Source organism: Zalophus californianus, chromosome X (assembly GCF_009762305.2).
Source record: "Zalophus californianus isolate mZalCal1 chromosome X, mZalCal1.pri.v2, whole genome shotgun sequence".
NCBI lineage: Eukaryota > Metazoa > Chordata > Mammalia > Carnivora > Otariidae > Zalophus > Zalophus californianus.
In genome coordinates, this window is record NC_045612.1 from 36,974,190 (window position 1) to 36,996,468 (window position 22,279).

The following is a 22,279-nucleotide window of genomic DNA, read 5'->3' on the forward strand; positions in this document are numbered from 1 at the left end:
ACTTTAAATCTACTTCACAGCCCTGATGTGTTAATGCCACAAGAATCATCTTTTAAAGAAACATTTAACTGTAATTGACTCACCATTGTCACTCTGGCCACTGCCCTCCTCTGAATTCAAAGTCTGTTTGCCCGACCTATGTCCTCGCCTTGCAACACAATATCTCGAAGCAGCAGGAACCATTGTAGAGAGCCCTCCATGATTCTGTACCAAAGACACACACATAGACATGCAGTTCAGGAAAAAAAGCTGTAAATATATCTTAATGTATTTGAGAATCAAAAAAACATGAGAAAACGATCAAGAAAACAGAAAATATTAGCCCATACTATGTAAAGCAAGATTATTGGTCCACCTCTACCCCTTTTCTCTAATAGCTTTAAAAAGTTCTCCTCTCCCATCTTTTAAAAGCTCTAAGATAAAAATTCTTGTTTTCCAGAAGTGCTTTATTTGGTGGTTTGTCAAAATCTAAAATCTATCCACACTGCCTTTACTTTAAAGAAAAAAAGAGAGAAAGTAAACAGCTTTTTTGAATAAATCTTTGACCTACTTACAGGTAAAGTTGGATAAGCAGTCTCATCCCCTTCTTCAACTTCATAAAAGGTAATGGTTTCTTCCAAGCCCCTGGGCATCTGTCCACTCTCTGGGGCAAAGCTATACTGGCATTCCTTATTCATACAATGCATCTGGCGGTGACTACGTCTAAAGGAACTTAAGTATTAAGTAGTTCAGAGAAAAGGGGAAAGAATGATAAAATTTGGTGGTAACAGTTCTAAGTAACAGTTCAAACATCTCTGTGTTGACACTTCTAAAAACTTTAATCCATGTTTATTTGTTGCTCAGCAATGAAGCCAAACTTACCCATTTTCTGATTTTCAACATTTAAAATTCACTTACCGAGATCTATAGGAGAAGTTATCATAGCTCTGGCAACATCTTTTACCTGGGCCAGGGTAAAAACCAACTTTAGGGCCCTCCATGTTATGCCTGTTTATAAAGCGAGATGAATCCCTAAGAATGAAGAGAAAGGACAACAAAACTCTTTATTCACTAGTGCTTGAGTCGTCAATCTTTACACTTAAATAGAATTAACACATCTTTCTAAAATTGTCCTAATAGAGGGTAACTGGGTGGCTCAGTTGGTTAAGCGACTGCCTTCGGCTCAGGTCATGATCCTGGAGTCCTGGGATCGAGTCCCGCATCAGGATCCCTGCTGAGCAGGGAGTCTGCTTCTCCCTCTGACCCTCCCCGCCCCATGCTCTATCTCATTCTCGCTCTCAAATAAATAAATATTAAAAAATAGATAAATAAAAAATAAAATTGTCCTAATAGGGGTGCCTGGGTGGCTCAGTCTTTAAGCATCTGCCTTCAGCTCAGGTCATTATCCCAGGGTCCTGGGATTGAGCCCCACAACAGGCTCCCTGCTCAGCGGGAAGCCTGCTTCTCCCTCCCCCACTCCCCCTGCTTGTGTTCCCTCTCTGTGTCTCTCTCTGTCAAATAAATAAATAAAATCTTTTAAAAAATAAAATAAAATTGTCCTAACAGAAAGAGCTGTACTCTCCTCACTACTGGCATTAGGCCTATCCATTATTAACTGATACAGAGTAAAATACATGGCATTCAACTTGACAGCCCTAGCATGTCTTCAACCATTCCATATTTCCTTAGACAGTGAGAATATAAATCTCCCAATAAATTCATTTGACAAAAATTTAAGTATACATCAGTTCCATCCTCTATGCAGACATTACAAAAGGGAGCTAAACTGCTAAGACATTTCTAAATTCTACTGTAATTCTGTCCAGGAATTAGTCACAATACATAAACAGAGGGGCGCCTGGGTGGCTCAGTCGGTTGAGCCTCTGCCTTTGGCTTGGGTCATGATCCCAGGGTCCTGGGATGGAGCCCCGCATTGGGCTCCCTGCTCAGTGGGGAGCCTGCTTCTCCCTCTCCTCCCTGCTCATGCTCTGTCTCTCTCTCTCAAATAAATAAAATCTTAAAAAAAACAATAATACATAAATAGAGATGCACATTATCTTGAAAGTCAGTTAAGCCTTACCTGGGCATCCCATATCCCCGACCTTGTCTCTGAGAGGCATGTTGAGGATGAAAATGTTCGTTAGACATAATACTGCCAGCTGTCGGTGGGTAGTGCATTGGAGGGTCATGCCCATAATGCATACTGTGCTGAAGCCTGGGCGGGAGGAGGGCATCTCCCCTACTGTAAGCCATAGTCATATAAACCTCTTTTCCTCTAACTTTTTTGAACATCTTCTTCCGTTGTTTCATGTCCATCTCTGACACAGCTTCCAGGCAAACAAAGAAGCAGCCAAATAAGCTTCATAACCAAAGCAAAAGATCCAGTCCTCCCCTCCCCCAAATGCCTACAACTTTTTTTTTTAAGGGAACAAACCAAATAAATACAGGGAGGGAATGTCTGTATTCCTTAAGGATGTATTAGATCTTCCATTTGGAAGGGCAAAACCAGCAGGTAATTTCCATATCAATGGACATCTCAGAACTATCTTTAATACAGGTGGCTCTGATCATCAAAACATAGTTGGTCAGTCACCTACATTACCTATTTTCCAAGAAATTATGCCTATTAATGCCACTGGCTGCTTCTAAGAGGTGTTTTCCTAGTTCCTTGAGAAATCTATTCCCTTGAAGTTTTAGAGTCTAAAATCCACTCCAGCTTAAGTTTATATGAAGTCCCCTAGAACAGTGGTTCTCAACCACAGGTAATTTTGCCCTTCCCCACCTTGGGCACATTTGGCAATGTCTGGAGACGTTTCTGGTTGTTGCAACTGTGGGGAAGGATGCTACTGGCATCTAGTGAATAGAGGCCAGGGATGCTAATCAACCTACAATGCACAGAATGCACAGGACAGCTGCCCACAACAAAGTTACTATCCATCCCAAAATGTCAGTAACGCCTAAGTTGAAAAACTACCAGAGAACAAGACTTATCTATGTTGTCTGTTTTTTCTTTTTAAAGATGTAAGTACAAGAAGGGGGCTATAATAAAAACCTTCAGTATACAAACCCATTTCCGGGACATAGCCCCCAGAGGTTTTCTGGTAACCTCTTCCTTTCCGACTGGGCACAGCATTCCAGGCAGGAACAGGTGTGACTTGGGTAACTGGTTTTAAGTTAGCCAGTGGAACCACATGCCTTAAAGTTAAAGACACCACCATAAGCCACTGCAACACAGACTTAATTCTCACTGGATATACATACCCTCACCCGTCCTGCTTCATTTTCAAGTGTATTCTACTTAAACTTGTTGACACTAGCTACCCTATTGAGGTTTTCTTTTTAGGTTAGAAAACCTAAGAGTAGTTTGTACAATTTTACAGCTATTTGTAGCACATATCACATTCCAGAGGAAATACTGTTGACAGAGTAGTCTACAAATATTTGTTGCCTTTCCTTGGAAGAGGATTGTATTTTCCCACCCAACTGACTTCAGGCTCAGCTATGTAATCCACTTTGGCCAATAACACGTGAGCAGATGCTTTAAGAACCAGCACATGGTTGATCATGTTCATTTCTTCCCTGCGATCACGGAAGACTGTGTCTAGATAAAACTTTTGTTGGCCTGGGCCCCCCTTTGCTGATGCACTATGAAATGCTAAGTGAGCAAGAAATGAACTTTATTGTTTTAAGCTACTGAGATTTTTTTGGTTACTATACAGGCAGCATAAGCAAGTTTAATGGTTCTTCAAGTGGACCAACAGCATCAATATCACCTGGAAACTTGTCAGACGTTCAAATTCTTGGGCCCTACCACAGACATACTGAAATCAGGAACTCTGGGGATGGAACTTATCGATCTGTTTTAACAAGCTCTCTAGGTAATTCTGGGGCATGTTAAAGTTTGAGAATGACTAGACTAGTTTATCTTAATATAGGCAGAGGCTCAGTCAGCAAACTAGCTTTCCAATTAGTATGAACAGTTTTATACCAGAATTCTGTTGTATTTAATATTTCTAGTAAACTGGCTAGGGCCTAGGGATTTGGAAACTATTCATATATAGGAGTATTGAGATTTCATACTTCAGCATGTGCTTTTAACAATCTGCGGTAAGTCATCTTACCGCAACTGAATTTCTTACTAGCATCTGGTAATTCTGGTAATTCTCAATTTAATATTACAAAAGGCATCAAGAGCCAAAGATTTTAGTAATTTAACAAACCATACTATTCTTACTTTTCTGCCAATTCTTCAATGAAGACTGTTACTGAATTGTTCTCATTTCCAACTTCCTGAATATGAGCATTATAGTATCTTCCACCTGATTCCAAGCGAACCTGAAAGAGGATAGGAGACAGTAAAAATACATCCAATCTCCAAATCTACTGACAGATATATCTTCTGCCAAACAAAAATACAACTTCTCCCCAAATGGAGTTCAGTATCTACTTACTAAAGCAGTTGATAATCAACACTGCCATCCAGTCTGATTTAATATAGGTGACACATGCTGGAAGATCCTTACATCTTCTCACATAAGTTTGTAATTAAAATTTAACAAACATTAAAATTTTTTTAGCATTTTGTAAATGAGCCTTGTTGAACTTATATTAATGACTAAAACCACAACCTTGGAGAAACAAATGACTGAGTTTTTAAAAGATGAACTAACCTGACACTTGTCTCCCAAATAGTAATGTCTCCCAGCATACTCCAAGTAATCAGATTTTTGAAGTTCTATTAAAAGAAAATGAAGATTCAAGCTCATCCGAATGGGTTCCTTTCCCATTTTACATCATTTAATTTTCTAATTTACTTTTACCAGTGTTTTTGACAATGCTACTACTATAAGGTAAAATCGGGGGGGGGGGGTCCTAAAGGGTCATTCTCTTACTCTTGATATTCATTTCTATAGTCAATTAAGGAGACCTACCAAAATAGTTTTGTGCTAAAGAACACAGATAGGTGGAAATTGGGAGGTTGTAATCTTAGTTGGTCAAACACCAGTAAGGTACAATTTGAAGTAACACACCTTGATTAAAAAAGAAGAAAAAAAAAAAAAAACACTACACAGCTTCTTCAAAGTAACGTGTTATTTTTAACAACTTATTGTGTTCCACAGGGTCTTAACCTCATTCTAGATTGTTAGATTGTTAACTATACCTAAGTTAACCAAGGTTCAAGAAGTTGAATATGAAACATTAAAGGCTACCCTGAAAGCGAAGCTTTCAGGGCTAATTTGATCAACTTCTCTTGGAAGGAGATAAACAATTACCTATTTCAAAAGTTGGCAAACTTGCTCCTTAAGGAGCCAGAGAGTAAATATTTTAAGCTTTGTGGGTCATACGGACCCTGTCACAACTACTCAACTCTGCCATAAAACTATTAATGGACAGTAAATTTGAATTTCATATAATTTTCATATGTCACAATATACTGTTCTTTTACATTTTTTTCTGCCATTTAAAAATATAAAGACCATTTTTAGCTCACTGGACCATACAAAAACAGCTGGCAGGGTGCCTGGGTGGCTCAGTCGGTTAAACGACTGCCATCGGCTCAGGTCGTGATCCTGGAGTCCCGGGATCGAGTCCCACATCGGGCTCTGTGCTCAGCAGGGAATCTGCTTCTCCCTCTGACCCTTCCCCCCTCATGTGCTCTCTCTCTTCTCGCTCTCTCAAATAAAAATCTTTAAAAACAAAACAAAAACAGCTGGCAGGCTGGATTTGGTCTGTAGGCCATAGTTTGCAGACGCCTGACCTATTCATTTATCAGTGAGGGTAGTCTTAACATTTTAAATTTAAGATAAGCTTATTTGCAGTTACAAGTTTCAGGGCCTTTTTTTTTTTGAAGATTTTATTTATTTGACAGAGAGAGACATCAGCGAGGGAACACAAGCAGGGGCAGAGGGAGAGGGAGAAGCAGGCTTCCCACTGAGCAGGGAGCCCGATGCGGGACTCAATCCCGGGATCCTGGGATCATGACCTGAGCCAAAGGCAGATGCTTAATGACTGAGCCACCCAGGAACCCCAACAAGTTTCAGGTACTCTTAAAGTTATCTAAGTTATTTCCACACAGTCTTTGCAAAACTGAAAGTCTTGGATAAACATCAGATTCTGAAAGATCCCTTCCCACTTCTAAACCTATTTGTTTCCTCTTTTGGATTTAAAATCATGAGAATATACAGGGCGCCTGGGTGGCTCAGTCAGTTAAGCATCTGCCTTTGGCTCAGGTCATGATCCCAGGGTCCTGGGATCCAGCCCTACTTGAGTAGGGCTCCCTTCCCTGATCAGCGGGGAGCTTGCTTCTCCCACTCCCTCTGCCCCCCGCCCCCCTGCTGGTGGTGTTCTCACTCTCTCAAATAAATAAAATCTCTTAAAAAAATAAAATAAAATCATGTATTGAGTGAGCTAAAAAGTACCAGGCTATTTTTTTTTTTTTATAACAGTACATTAAGAACATCTCATCAGAAACAATTTGCAAAATTTTTTCCCTGGATCTGTCAGGATTCAACAGTACACCATTGATATTTCATTACCTTTTCTGCTGTCCAACCAAACATCAAATTCTACATTACGATAGATTTCTGGATCCAGGGCTTTGAGCACCTTATATGGGAAGAGCATCTTTGATGGACTTTCTGGAGACTAAAACAAAAATAATCATGCTACAAATTCACCATCCTTAGCTTTAGTGTCCCTTCTATGAAAAAAATAAAGTTCTTTTTTAAAGTATGTACATACACCTCCCTTTTTTATTAAAAAAATAAATGCCATAAGTTTTATTGTGTATGTTAAAAATCAGGACATTAAAGAAGCAATATGCAAATAATATAAAAGGTTTTAGATGGCAGAAGGGAAATACTGTCTACAACTCAGGATACATCTCATATAAATCAATCCACACAGATTAAAGATTCAGTCAGGCTATTCAATAAATCTCATCTTGATATACAACACAGAGGTGCGACTTTTTCGGTACCCTAAAATCACCTGAAAAAAATCTGAAAATTTTATTTCACTTTGGTCAAAATCTGTTACAACTTCCAAAGAAATTACCTTGTTCTTCTGCTTTCCTAGAATTTCATCACATCTAATACTGTTACTGTTCCCAAATTACCAGCACTTGGGGCATACATAGATTATTATAATAGTATCTGCCCTATTTAGTGAGCCTCAAACTAAAGGTCTGCTTGATTTTAGTCCTATAAAGATGATAAAAATCTCTTCCCTTTCTCTAAACAGGATTATTACCTATTTTCTTTGAATAGGACAAGCATTATATTCTTTAATGACAAAAAGAAACCTTAGCATCAGAAGACTGATTACAAACTAAGTATCTACTAGATCTGTAACATTACTTTAACTTGAAAAAGAGCAGTTTCTGAAAATTCTCAAGTGTTCAGAGTTTGCTTGGAAACAATCCAAACAATTCCATTAAGAATAAAAATTCAGAGAACATGAAGCACCCATTTTACATTTTCAGATTAAAACTTCCACAAAGGTAAACCTGAACTCCTCCCCCACACCATATAACTAGAATGGACCACCTGACCTTAACTTCTTTGTTATGATGCTGCAAGCCAAGATTATGAAAATTCTTTCCCTAGAAAATTTCAAACCTTTGCTTCTTCTGTTCCTTGATTGTACCCCTCTGGGATATTTTCAACACTGCAGCAGGCACCCAACTCTTCAGTCCTAATTGAAAGATTTAGAACAAAGAGCTTTATATAAATGCAGTAGCTAAATTTTAAGTCTAATGACTATACCACCACCTAGTGGTAAAGTAGCTCAGGTCTAAAAATGAGGCAAATACTTTACCCCAACATTTACGTTTATGCTTCCTTTATCTAAGTATGTGCTACAATATACTTAGCAGATTATCTCCTAAATTTCATACCTCCATCTCTTAAGATGGCCCTATGATCCTTGCCTCCTGGTGTGCACATCCATGTATGATTCCCCTATCTCAAGTTTGCTTCTAACCAAGATAGGTATGTTATTATAGTGCATAAGAATGTAGTGCCTGTATTGCTGACCTCTCTCTTACTGACTATAAGGAAGCAAGCAATCATATTTCACCAAGCCCATGTGGCAAGAAGCTGAGGGTTACCTCTGGCTGACAGCCACCAAAAAAAAAAAATTTTTTTTTTTTCCAGTCCCACAGCTGCAAGGAACTAAATGCTGCCAAGAACTACGTTAAGTGGAAAAGTGGATCCTTCCTCAGTCAAAACTTGAAATAAGAACTCAATCCTGGCCAACAACCTCATTGCAGTCCTGTTGAGACCCTAAGCTGAAGACTCAGCTAAACTGTGCCCAGATTCCCAACCCATATAATTGTGAGATAAGTGTATATTAAGTTGCAAAATCTGTGGTAATACGGTCACAGTCACGCAGCAATAAGTAATACATCTTGCCTTTTTACTACTATAGTTTCCATAAAGCCTGACGTCCTTAGGACAAGTCACCAGTGAAGAATAAAGCAACTTCTACCCCTGCATTCCCAAATAAGTTTTAAAAACCACTCCTTGGGGCACCTGGGTGGCTCAGTCATTAAGCATCTGCCTTCGGTTCAGGTCATGGTCCCAGGGTCCTGGGATCGAGCCCCACGTCTGGCTCCCTGCTCAGCAGGAAGCCTGCTTCTCCCTCTCCCACTCCCCCTGCTTGTTCCCTCTCTCGCTGTGTCTCTGTCAAATAAATAAAATCTTTAAAAATAAAAATTAAAAACCACTCCTCTACCCAAAAAAAAAAAAAAAGATTGCAAGCCACAAATATCCAAGAAATAAAATTGCAAGCAAGACAAAAAGACAAGGTGACACCTGACTGGCACCAACCCTATCTGAATTTCCTAGACAGAAGTAGGAATCAAGAATAAATACAAGACAATGCCTAGTTTATTATCTCTAACACAAAATTTTTGACCAAATCTGTTATTAACAGTTTCTTCAGAGGCCACAAACTACCTTCCTAGTGAGTACCAAAGGTAGACACTCCGAAGCTCCTAAAACTTCCCTTAGCCTGATTCTTTTCTACTAGTTGGATGTATATGTCAAGCAACCACTGTGGAACCTCAGTTACCAACAAAATGATGGTGCTGGTTTAGAATTAGTTTTTTCTCAAAAGTATGGTCCAGGTCCACAGCCTACCTACATGAGAACACGGGGTGTACTTGTTTAAAAAGAAGATTTCTAGCGCCACTGTGACCTCAAATTTTATAAAAGTAGCCCCAAGAATACGCCTAACAAGCACTGTAAAGTATACCTTTGTATACAACTGAAGTTTGAGAATCATGGGGTTAGGTAGTTCTAAAGTCACCTCCAGCAATAAAAAAACTGATTCTGACTTGGATCAAACCTCCAATTCCTGAACATCTCAAAATACAACATATCTTCTTGGTAAAATTTCTCTTCCCCCATTAAAAAATGTATATCCATATACATGTGTGTAGTGTAAGTTATAAACTTGTCAAGCCCCTTCCACTTGCAAATGATGATGCACAGAAACATGAAACATGATCATGTAGTTGACATCCCCTTTCCCTGCATTACCTATCCTGAGCTGAACTCTTGTAGTCAATATGGACATCTTCACTGCCAGTCAGAGCATTGTTTCTGTTCTTTTTGGAACCACTTCGAAACAATTCAACTGCAGTCTTCAACTCTTCTTCGTCCACAACAAACACATCTTTATAGAGAATTTCATACAATACAGCTAAAGGAAAAAAGAGCCAAAACTCCAATTGTCAAATTAAGATCTCTTTATAACAATGTGAAAATAGCCATAAACCAGTATACAATTTCAATAGGTATGAACAAAGTCTTAAAAGAGCTATTTGTGGCGGGTCCTTCAATTTAAAGATGGGCAAAAAAAAATCATCTGAAATATACCTAAGCATTTATACAGCCTTCACATACCCTGACAAACAGCTGCACTTGACTGAAATTGTTTTGAGTATACTGAATCATAATGGCCATTACTTGAATAGCAGAGTAGAATCTGAAGAAAAGAAAAACACACAGAATTAAGTGAATGTTACACATCTTACAACCACGAAATACTTGAAATTAAATCGCTAACTAGAAACTGATAACTAATGTTTTTAAAAACATGACTTTAGATTCCACAGATTAAGTGATATCATACAGTACTTTTGACTCATTTCACTTAACATGATGTCTCAAGAAAGCTGAGGCAAAGTGATTTTTTTAAATTTAAATACAGATAAATGGTAAGCTAGAAGTCAAAGGGATTTTCTTGAAAGTGACTTTTAAATGCCAAGATTAAAATCACTACTAAGGCTACACTGTGAGCCTAAATCACATTCCCATTGAATATACCACACAAGTACTGATCCACAAATTTGCAAAAAGATGGGAACTTTTATAAACTGACTGAGTAAATCTAATAGAAATCCTAACAGAAGTCAAAAGACCCAGCTTAACTTCAAAAAGTGACTGGAAAAATTAGGTTAAATACCCAAATCTCTAAACTCAGGATATAGGGGGAGAGACTTAATTTATTCAAAATGTTATCCCTTGTACTAAGTAGCAATATATGAATACACCATATAGGAGCAATACTGCTAAAGAGACTTCCTTAATGAATTAAGGAACTGAGATGTCTACAAAATGAGTTAATTTCTTTGATCTTTAATCTCTAGTTTTCCCAAACAACAATCCAAAGCCATGCTTACTAACCAAAGTATTTTTTTAAAAATGCCTATGGGCTCTATATAATGAAATGTGTTTGAATAACAGCACCAAAGCCTTTTAAAAAAATTTTTGTTCAAAAACCTGTCTTGTGTAAAGGATTAACACCTAGCAATTAAGTCTATTTTATTTTGAAGCTACCTCTGGTACCAGAAACCTAAGTACCAAAGATGATTCTCTCTGTTCTATAGGAGGATGTTGCCACCAAACTTCTTTGGCAGAAAACTATAAGCACCCTGTTTGCTCCCTTTCTACCTACTCTGGGCTTACTCCTTCCAATAATAAAGTTCTCTATCTCAAGTCTGTTATTCTTCCCCAGCTTTTTCTTGAAATCACAATTCCAACTCCATCAATATAATTCATTTCAGAGTAAGCTGAAGTTAACTCACAGTAAAGTTTAAGTTATGAAGTATCACACGCCCGAAGGGGTATTTGCCTTTAAGAGTTTATTAATCCAAAAGAACAGCGAACAGATTTTGAGCAGAGAAGCCCTTTGTACCTTGGACTGGAAAAACTTGAAACTCCAACTAAGAAAGGTAAATAACTGGTGGCAGTTGTTGAGTAGCTAAAGGAATCCAGCTAACCAGAACTGAATAAATAAGCAGGAAAAAAAACCCAGAGATAATGGTGTAATTTATTCATGTGGCAAGTTCCATTTTGATTGTAAGAGGTAAACTAGACATGATGGCTTTTATGTTCCTGGGGATATCCCAACATAACAGTTCTCTGATACACACTTGTGGGTAGGTTAAGTGGGATGTCAGGACATTAAACTAGTGAAAAAATGAGGTAGAACTGTATTACTGATCAGGATAGGTGAAAAGAACAAGTAATATATTTAGTATGAGCCCATCTATATTAAAAAAAATAAATGCTAAGAAAATGATATAGGATACCCACTCAAACTTAATAGTTGTTATTTTGAAGCACAGGAGACTGAAAAGCATGAATGAGGGCTTTTTATTCTACCTTTCAGATTTAAGTTTTGTTTTTAATAGAAGTACATCTTTCTAGGTAAAGAGGCTAAGTGAAGATGGATGGCTACCTTCCAATGGCATTCACTGATACTGAATAACTATGTAAAATGCAAAGTTAAGTCAATAATGTTTACTGCTTTTAATAAAGTCATTTTTGAACTGAGCCTGAACTGAGAAACAGCAACTAAGTTTTTGACAAAGCAAGGTGTCACACAAGTACCCTGCTGCCAACTGGCTTTTTCATATTTAAATTTCAAGATGAACAAACATACTTTATACATTTGCAAATCATACATATACACATTATCCTGTGCATGCAAATGCCCAAGTGCTGATTAAGTATTAGCTTTGTATGCATTTACAGATTAGAGTTATACATGATATTCTCGTGGTTGAACACATTCAAAAGGTCTTATACATTTTGTATTCTTATGGTTCCCAATGGATGAGGTTTTCCCCTTGATTAGCTCAATAATATCTCTGTAAAATATACAGGACTCATTTAAAAATGGAGATGTATAACTGTAGGAACTAGGTGATAGGGATTATGAATGTTCACTATACAAGTCTTTTAATTTTTCTCTATGTGAAAATTTTCACAGAATAAAATGTCAGGGAAAAAAACTAAATTGCAGGTTTAGAGTCCTGGTAAAGGTCTAAATGTCTAAATCTCTTCTCCGGCAATGCTGTATATAATTGCTAAAATACAAAAGCTACCACTTGGGACGCCTGGGTGGCTCAGTCAGTTAAGCGGCTGCCTTCGGCCCAGGTCATAATCCCAGGGTCCTGGGATCGAGTCCCAGATCAGGCTCCTTGCTCAGCAGGGAGCCTGCTTCTCCCTCTCTCCTTCTGCTTGTGCTCTATCAAATAATTAAAATCTTTAAAAAAAAAATAACAAGAGCTACCACTCTTCCTTCCTCAAAGAATTCTGATTATGTCACATCCTTGCTTAAAATCTATGAATGAGTGTTTAGAAGCAATTGTACTGAATGTCTGAAATTTACTTTAAAATACACCAGAGGGGCACCTGGGTGGCTCAGTTGTTAAGCGTCTGCCTTCGGCTCAGGTCATGATCTCAGGGTCCTGGGATCGAGCCCCGCATCGGGCTCCCTGCTCTGCGGGAAGCCTGCTTCTCCCTCTCCCACTCCCCCTGCTTGTGTTCCCTCTCTCGCTGTGTCTCTCTCTGTCAAATAAATAAATAAAATCTTTAAAAAAATAAATCTTTAAAAATAAAATACACCAGAAATTAAGATGGACTGATGAATGGATAGGTGATAAAATAAGGATACTAAAAGTGGTGGGAATTAGAATGTTCACCATAAAATTCTTTTAGCTTTTCTGTATTTTTAAAAATCTTTATAATAAAATATTGGGAAAAAAAGCTACAACTATTCCGAAAAGCCAAATTCTTGGCATGGCCCACTCATTATGTAACTCTAGCCTATCTTTACAGCATTGGCCTCTCCCCCAACCAACTACTTGAGTCCGAAAGCGTCTGCTGCTTCCACGTCTTTGTACAACTCCTCTGAATAGATTGCCCTTCATACTTGTTGGACTCATTGTTTGATATTCCACTTAAATACCACTATCACCAGGAAACTTTCTAAACTCTCTCACGCAGAGAGGACTTTTTCTTCTATGTTCTTTGTACATACTTCTATTATAAAACTTACCACTTCACTGTAAAATTAACTATTTGCATGTCTGTCTTCATAGTCTGTTAGGCCCTTGGAGAACAAGCATGTTGTATTCATTTTGGTGTCCCCAAAGCCCAGTGAAGTACCTGGTACATTAGAGGGGCTTAATGTTGCCAAACAAATTAGATGGCAGTACCACTGATAAAACAAGGTGCCCCAATTTATACTTATTTTCTAAGTTTTCTCTTGCATTCTACTCTATTCCTAATGCCACTTGCCTGGTTCAGGTCTTTTGTTGTCTAGATTACTTTAACATCCTAACAGTTCTCCCAATGTCTAGTCTTGTCTTAATGATCATCAAAATGTTGCCTGAATTATGGCCCACCGTGTGAAACAAGACTTGCAAAATGCAATTACTGTATAGTCTATACTCACTAATCAAATAATCAGGATAAAAGCTTTTCTGAAAACTCTTTGGAAGAAAAATTATATGCTGCAGAGCAATCTGTTTAACTGCCAAGAGTTCTCAACCAACAAAACAACCTCCTACTATTTTCCAAGTACCTTACTAGGCAGTAATAGCACACTGTCCTGTCCTCAAGAAACTTTCAGAATGAGAGAAATAGACATGAAAACAAACACAATGTGATAAATGCTGTAATTACTTGGGTGGTACTAGAGGAACACATAGAGAGGAAATAACTCCAGGGGAGTTGGGAAAGTTTCAAAGGAATTAACATTTGAGATACAAAGGAAAAGAAAAAAAGTATAAAAACCAGACTATCTGGAATAATGGTATACTAAAGTTGCAGGACAATGAAGATGAAAAGGTTTGGGACCCTTTAAGGGACTAAATGCCTAACTTCCAAGTTTGAACCTTATCTTCTAGTCAACAAGGAGCCAATTATGGTTTTGGGTTGTTGGTTTTTTTTTTTTTAACCTATTACAGGAGTGCTAAGATCAGATCTGTTCAGAAGGGTGGCTAACAACACTGAGGATAACCGAACGGAGAGGAAAAGGCTAGTGACAGAAGCTTGGCATTTAGACTGTGCTTTTATTCCCATTAATTTGGTAACAAAGGATGATTTCTTACTATCTTGGTAAGCCAGTAGCATCAATTTATTTTATTCTAGTAAACGCTCATCTTCTTACCTTGTCTTCATAGCCATTATCTGTGACATAAGTTGGAGGCTTTCCGGGATAGCGATAAAGAATGAAATCCCGACTACATGGGTAGAAAACATAGGTGGTTGAAAAGAGATAATTTAGTATATGCAAGAGATAGTTATAAGAACAAGTATGTGGGCTTTTAAACTGTCCACCTTATTCATACAAAATAATCCAAATGTTTAAGAGGCTAAATAATGTTAATTCAAAGTAGACAGCTAACTGTCCCTAAAGGTCCATGGATTTTTAAAATGAACCTTAATTTGGGGAAAGGAGGAGTAAAGAAGATAGACTACCAGCTGTACGTTGGCTCCCCACTTATTTAAAGCATGGGCCGGCAAATTTTACTTGGTAAAAGACCAGATAATAAGTGTTTTACCTTTTGCAGACCATATGGTTTATTCAACTTTGACTTTGTAGCAAGAAAGCAGCCACAGACCATGATAAACAAGTACACATGACTGTTCCAATAAAACTTTACTTATGGACACTGAAATTTGAATTTCATATAATTTTCACATGCCATGAAGCATTATTCTACTTTTGATTTAACCATTTAAAAACTTTTTAGGGTGCCTGGGTGGCTCAGTCGTTAAGTGTCTGCCTTCGGCTCAGGTCATGATCCCAGGGTCCTGGGATCGAGTCCCATATCGGGCTCCCTGCTCGGCAGGAAGCCTGCTTCTCCCTCTCCCACTCCCCGCTTGTGTTCCTGCTCTCGCTATCTCTCTCTGTCAAATAAATAAATAAAATCTTTAAAAAAACAACTTTTTAAAAATTCTTAGCTCGAGGGCCATACATAAATAGAAAGAAGGCCAATTTAAAAGCTGGCCCTTGATCGAGCCCCGCACTGGGCTCTCTGCTCTGCGGGAAGCCTGCTTCTCCCTCTCCCACTCTCCCTGCTTGTGTGCCCTCTCTCGCTGTGTCTCTCTGTCAAATAAATAAATAAAATCTTTAAAAATAAATAAAATATAAAAAAAATAAAAAAATAAAAGCTGGCCCTTGACTTAAAAGCAACAACTGATTAGCTACCTGTCCAATGCCTCTTCTATACGACTTCTTGATGGATTTAGTGAGAAATGAGCAGGCTGCAAAACACTAACTTGAGGGAGTACCACGAGAGGGTTTGGACTCTACCGTATATGCCATCTCACCATCCTAAAAATTGTGAAGAGTCTTACATATAGAAATCAACTTCCTCAGATGAACAAGATTCCCACTAGCCTCTAACCTACGTTATATAACTATTTTTCAAAACTGCACAGCTTCCAGAAATGCCACTTTTGCTGTCTTAAAGACCACAAAGTGATAGAGCAATGGTTCTCAAAATGTTCCATTATCATCTCCTTAGAAAGCCTTTTTACTTTTCATAATTTCCCTCTGAAATTTTAATACCACAGATATACTGTGTCTCTGTTTAGGTACCGTACCCTTTGAAGCACTGTAGTATCTAATTATCTTTTTGTCTTGAAGAACCAGTTTCTACCCTCTTAGAAGCTATACTGCCCCAGTGAAGACACATGCAAGAGGCACAAAGTTAAATACACAAGAATTCTAAGAAACACATTCTGATTTCCTACAAGAACACTAGCAGTTCTTAAGTCCTTTATTTCGTTCAAATGGACACAAATGCTAGAGGCTCTCCACCTAAAAATTAACACCAATTAACAATGCTTAAACCTCCTTCATTCTACATATTACATTAAATCCAAATTTCCCAAATTCTAGAGAGACTTGAAAAGAAACTTTACACACAATCACACATACACACTCAGTCTTTAAAAACAGATTTAACTTACTTATAAATTAGAGAAAGAGCTCTTATTTCCAGCTGGCCAGCACTTTCCTAAATATAAGTAGTACATAAACTTTTTAAAAACATTCTGTAGCTAGGATATAAAAGTTTCTTCAAGTTCAACATTGTTATTTTAGATGCTTAGCACTGTTTTAGATGAAGAATTTGTAGAACACACTATTAACTTGTTTTGAGGTTTGGGATATTGTGTTACTCATTAACATTCTGAAAAAAAAAAATAGTCCTAAAGACCTCCTCAGTTACCTATTAAGTAACAAGGACAGGTAATATGAGAGATTTAAAAGGCACAATAAAAATGGAATTAATGTTAAGAATATGAAGTTAGCAGAGTACTTAGTAAATGCGAAGTCCAGAACTACGGAATTAATCATATAAATTATTTTTAATTAAATATGTGTTTATAGAGCTTACTTCTACATAAAAGGTAACTACAATTCAGGTGAACTTTTGAATAAAAAAATAATGACCTCCTAGTAACATTACTATCCCTCCTCCCCCATTAAAGTGAAAAGGCTTAGGCTTGTCCTGTTTGCAAACAGTCTATGGATGATAAAATTGCTGACACACAATTCTCAACATTCAATACAAAACAATAGGTCAATTGCCAGCCTCTAAACTTTTCCAAGAACTATTTGATTCAACACAGCTGGCTACTTAAGAAAATAGGTTGCGACTAGCTAAGGCGACACAGATGAATGAATATTTAGGTTTACTATTCCATAAAACTCTGAAAAGATTAAACCCCCATATTTGATCTTACCTTGGGATCTCCCAACCGTTCCAGGTATTTCTCAAAAGATCCCTCCACATACTTCAAAAATAAAACAAACTTGACTTAACCAAATACACAGCATTACTAAAATCTGATTATATTCTGCAATACTATCCTCCAATGGGTTTTTGTTCAGCTCAATTATGGTATTAAATTATTATTTTGCACAGCACCTCAAGAAGATTTGCACATACAAAGAAGTTATGAGTGGAGAAAAGCTGGACTATAAAACTATCTTAGGAAATGGTCTGGCTGATCCACAATACCAGCGCATTTCATCAACTATAACACCTTTGAGTTTCTTTTGAAATGCCAATTTAACTTGACAATTTTCATAAATCATGCAAGCCCAATAATTATAAGGATTTTAAATCTGATAGGAGACATGCATTTGCAAAGTTAAACTGAGGAACTTTACTAGGGAATTTTATTAGTTTCAGAAAAGCCCAGGGCACAAGGGACCTTCTTGGGGTAAATCTTGATTGCAGTGGCGGTTGCATAACAATATGATTGCCAAAACTGAAAGTGCTAAACTTAAAATGGTGAATTTTATTGTGTGTAAAATATACCTCAATAAAAATAAAATTAAACTTGGGGAACAGAATATATGTCTAGTTCCATGTACATATATCATTAGACAAAGTTTTTTTAATTTTTCTCAATCCCTTTTTAAACAGCTTGAGGTATAACTGACATACAACAAACTGCTCATATTTAAATGGCACAAATACATTTTGACATATGTATGCATCCAGGAAACCATCATGACAACTGTGATAGTGAATAGATCCATCACAGCCCTAAGTTTCCTTGTGTCCCTCTATAACTCTACTGACCCCCACACAACCACTGATTTGCTATCACTAGAGACTGGCTTGCATTTTCTAGAGTTTTATATAAAGGAAATCGTACTTTGGGGGAGGGTCTACCTTCTCTCCTTTGGCATAATTATTTTGAGATCTATCCATGTAAGTTTTAAAATTTTACACAAATCTTTTGTTACTCAAAATGTGGTTACTATTACTGTATCATGAACAAGAGCAAGCATCACTTGGGAGTTTTGTTAAAATGCAGAAATCTCGGGCCCCAGCTCAGACCTACTGAATCAGAATCTGCACTTTTAACAAGATCCCCAGGTGATTTGTATGCACAAAAATACTTGAGATGCACTGTTTTACATCATGGTCTTGCATTTGAAGTAATTTCATGAATAATCCTTTCCCCAGATGTAGTAAAGAGTGTAATTAACTCCTAGGTAATAAGCTTTAAAGTCAAGAAGCCGTCACATAGTTTTAAAATGCACTGAAACCTGTTGAGAAAATTAAGAGTAAACCTCGAACAGCAGGCAAATACCCATAATATACAGTCAGAAGAAAACAAATAGTACTGGAAAGGCTAAGAATGTTTTTTTTAAGCCACACAAAAGGGCACAATACAAATCAGACCTTGATAAAACCTCATTCCATTAACAAGAATTCAAATATTTCAAAGTATTCAAACATGTCTTCTAGAAGTTGTTTTAAAGCCAATCATTAGTGGCAGAGCACCAATTACCAGTTTGTCACATGAAGATAAATGTTGGAACCTAATTTGTTTCCTTACAATTAGGTTTTATAAGATTCTTCATATTGGCTGATCATTGTGTACAGAATTAAGAGCACAGAGGAGTTTCCCATTTATACATACTTGGAAGTATACATTTAAAAATATTAACATAGCCAAACTTTGTGAACTATGATTACTTGGTTCAAGAAAACAGTGGTATGGATAATACAGTAGTCAAAATGTAACTTTTTAGGGCTTGCCAGATTATGGGCAGTATGTGGGGAGTAGAAAGTAGTGGGAAGGATACAGATGAACTGTTTTTTCTTAACTTTTAATTGGAGTACAGAACAATCTTATTCTGGAGGTGGTCTAGAAGCATGCTAGCTAGGGGAAGACAGCTGAAAATTAAGTATTTGCTATTGAGAGGAGATTGCAGGACCTAATTTTCATTATGTAGATGGCTCAAAATTCATTTCCCATTTGCTACACACTCTACTAACATCTCTACCTTGTGTTATATATTCTACTTACAGACTCAAAAGTTTGTTGATTTTCTCTCATATATGAGACACAAGCCTTCCTGATTTCCAAATGATGGACCTGGCTGCAAAACAACTAAAAAGAAGAGAAAGACCAGCTGTCAACAGTCATTTGAAATAGCTTTTAAATTAAAATGAACTGGGCACTAAGTCCCCCTTATTCGAAACATATGTAGGAAATTAAGTCCTGATCTTACTAAAATCTTTTTGCCATCTTTACTGGAGTTGGAAGAGATGGTTCTGTCTTACCACCCCCACCCTTTTTCTAGTCCTTATGGGCACAACCTATAAATTTTTCCTTAGGCACTAAATTTAGAAAAGTAGGGGCTGCTTATAAAGGATCAAGATTCATTTCAAAGTTCTCTGTAATTCCATTCTTATCTTACATTCCAAATAGCATTTAGAAAACAGAAAGACAGCAAAGGCACAGCAATATATCTGGACTCATCAGCAAAGGCATACGCCAAGCTAGTAAGTGGCAGACAGGCCTGGGTATCTTTACTAGAAAAGAGAAAAGGGATTTTTTTTTTCTGGTGGGCTCCAGGTCTTCTAGCTCCAGTACCATGCCATGTGTCAAACCCTGAAAACTCAGTATAGGGAAGATATATTTGTTGTCCTTTTACCTGCTCCGAAATAGCCCGAAAGAGGCAAGAAGCATCCTTGGCAGTCAGCTTTCGAAACAGCCCTAAGCTGCCTAAATAGTCATCCATTGATGCCTCATTCAGAGACTTCTGGCCGCTGTACTTTTTCCATCCTTTATGCATTTTGCCAGGGGTGGAGGTGGGGAAGGGGAGAAAGGAACACAAATGTGGCAAGAAGGAAAAAGCAGGATGCAGGTAGGAATGGGTAGCAGTGACAAGGGCTTGCTTATGCAGGTATCCGGAAAGGAGCCCAAAGTCTAGGGATGAGAAGGCAGTTGGAGTCAGCGCTGCAGAATCTTGGCACTTCTCAGGAGCAGAAGCAAAGGGCTGGCTTGCCCGGGACAAGTCGGGACCCTGTGAAAAGAAGAGGAAGAGCCGATGCTCCTAGGAATAGAGAACTGGACTTGAGAAGACATGGGAGAAGGCACTTGGGGAGCTACCTTGTTGGGGAAGGATGGGATTAATGCAATCAGCCCAAGGTTGAGAGAAATATGCACAAGCAGCTGAGCTTTGGGACCAAAAAGAAGCCGAGTTTGCAGCTTAACTCAGGGCAACTGCTGCACGAGGCTGCGATGGGACTGCAACAAGACTCAGGTGTATATGATGCAGGCTGGCCCACATTATATCGCTTTAAGATTTCTGCCCCAAATTTTTAACTACATTCTCTGCCCAAGTTCCCTGCTCCCCTCATAATTTCATGTAGACAAGAGGAAAAAATTAGAAACCTAATTAACTACTGAACTTCTGTATTAAGATCTTCAAAAACTAAGAAAGTCAGGGGCTGGAGGCGCCCTTGATCTATAGGGGCCAAGATCACAGTTCAAGCAAAATAAAGTGCTAAAGCAATTGCCTAGTTATTTCAGGTAAGGAGTTTTAAGTAATTTCATTTGGTTCTCCTAGATAATAACAACTCTCTGCTAGGATCACAGAAACTAAATCCATTAACTATACTAGAAAACAGATACAATTCTTGACTAATACCCCCAAATTATTGTATAGCGTTAACAAAAAGAGAAAATGCAAAAAGTGTTTCTTAAAGACTGGAAACAATGAAAGTTTAAACTGAAGCAGCATAAAAGAAAATGTCTTACCCACAAACTTTCTAACAGACTACATTTAAAATGCTGTGGCACAGCATTAGAGCTGTTGAACATGAGAGTATTTCCATGTATTATTAGGACAATTTTCTGGAAAAACTACTCTGGATTCTAAGAAAACCAAAGTAAATACAGCTGTATTTGTAAGGTTCAAAAACAAGACTGATCACTTACATTACTTGATTCCACTGTCAAGTGTCTCCTTTTATTTAAATGCCTTTCTTAAGTGTTAAACAGAACCTAAGTCGGCTTTGGAGAAGTTGCAAAATTAAGCTGCTTTGAAAATTGTTTTTCTTGTATCTGTGGATTCAGTAGCTATCATGACTGCCCTGCCTATAGAAAAAAGTATCGATAATAAAATAGGAATGAAATAAAATCATGGTAAGAAATAAAATCTTGACTTCCTTTATTTGAAATTACCGTAATTAATTTCTTTAAGGAAACCAGAACACCAGGGAAATTACTCCTTTTGAAAAAGTCCTGAAACATGGTTTGGGAAGAGGGATCACCATCTTTTTCTAAGGCCACAAATTCACTGAGAATAAGTTAACTCATTTTTGGCAGTTTTTACTTTGAGAAAAAAATGCCAATTCTTCATATTTATTGCTACTGAAACTAAAAATAAGGTACGTACTAATCTACATACTTCATTTTGATGAAGGGAATAAAAGGCAAAACTGGGAGAGGAAAAACAACTAGAAAAGTAATACAAGAGCAGTAAACAAAAATTAGAGACAAGACAACAAAAAGAGAAGGAAAAAAAGAGGAAAGAGAAGTACACAGAAAGACCAACACAAATATGGCTAATGGATTATTGACAAAGGTTCAAGAGTAGTTCAACAAACAGTATTTTCATCAAATGGTGCTACACAATGGCATTCATATATAAAAAAAATTTTCTTTAGCCTATACCTCCCATCTTATACAATAATTAAAATGGATCAAAGGCCTAAATGTAGACCAAAATTTCAAAACTTTTGGAAGAAAGCATAGGAGAAAATCTTCAAGACCTTGAGTCAGGCAGAGTTCCTAGATATAACAAAATGAGTAATTGGACTTTATCAAAATTAAAGACTTTTGCTCTGCAAATGACACCGTTAGAAAATGAAAATGCAAGCCACAGACTGGAAGAAAATATTAATATATCCCATCTGACTAAAAATCTTTGTATCAAAAGTATAAAAAGAATTCTCAAAAGTCAACAATAAAAAAACACAACTAAAAAATTGCCCAAATGATTTGACTACACATTTTACCAAAGATATAGGAATGGCTAATAAGCTAAAAAGATGTTCAACAACACTAGTCATTAGGAAAATGCAAATTAAAACCATTATGAAATATAAATACACACCTACCAGAATGGCTATAATAAATACAGACAGTAACAAGTGTCACCAAGGATG

The 22,279-nt window shown here is 37.4% G+C and overlaps 1 protein-coding gene across 1 annotated transcript in view; it reads right to left on the reverse strand.

The window, feature by feature from the left end:
- ALG13 (ALG13 UDP-N-acetylglucosaminyltransferase subunit) overlaps positions 1–22,279 on the reverse strand; it is a 64,607-nt gene that overhangs the window by 23,770 nt on the left and 18,558 nt on the right. Inside the window, 19 exon segments of the mRNA XM_027607275.2 lie at positions 84–204; positions 555–711; positions 898–1,011; positions 2,060–2,306; positions 3,047–3,174; positions 4,214–4,314; positions 4,650–4,714; positions 6,516–6,624; positions 7,599–7,674; positions 9,525–9,687; positions 9,891–9,972; positions 14,452–14,524; positions 16,263–16,309; positions 17,040–17,090; positions 19,128–19,211; positions 19,759–19,935; positions 19,938–19,976; positions 19,978–20,102; positions 20,105–20,130. Coding sequence (XP_027463076.2) covers positions 84–204; positions 555–711; positions 898–1,011; positions 2,060–2,306; positions 3,047–3,174; positions 4,214–4,314; positions 4,650–4,714; positions 6,516–6,624; positions 7,599–7,674; positions 9,525–9,687; positions 9,891–9,972; positions 14,452–14,524; positions 16,263–16,309; positions 17,040–17,090; positions 19,128–19,211; positions 19,759–19,935; positions 19,938–19,976; positions 19,978–20,102; positions 20,105–20,130 — 1,985 coding nt within the window.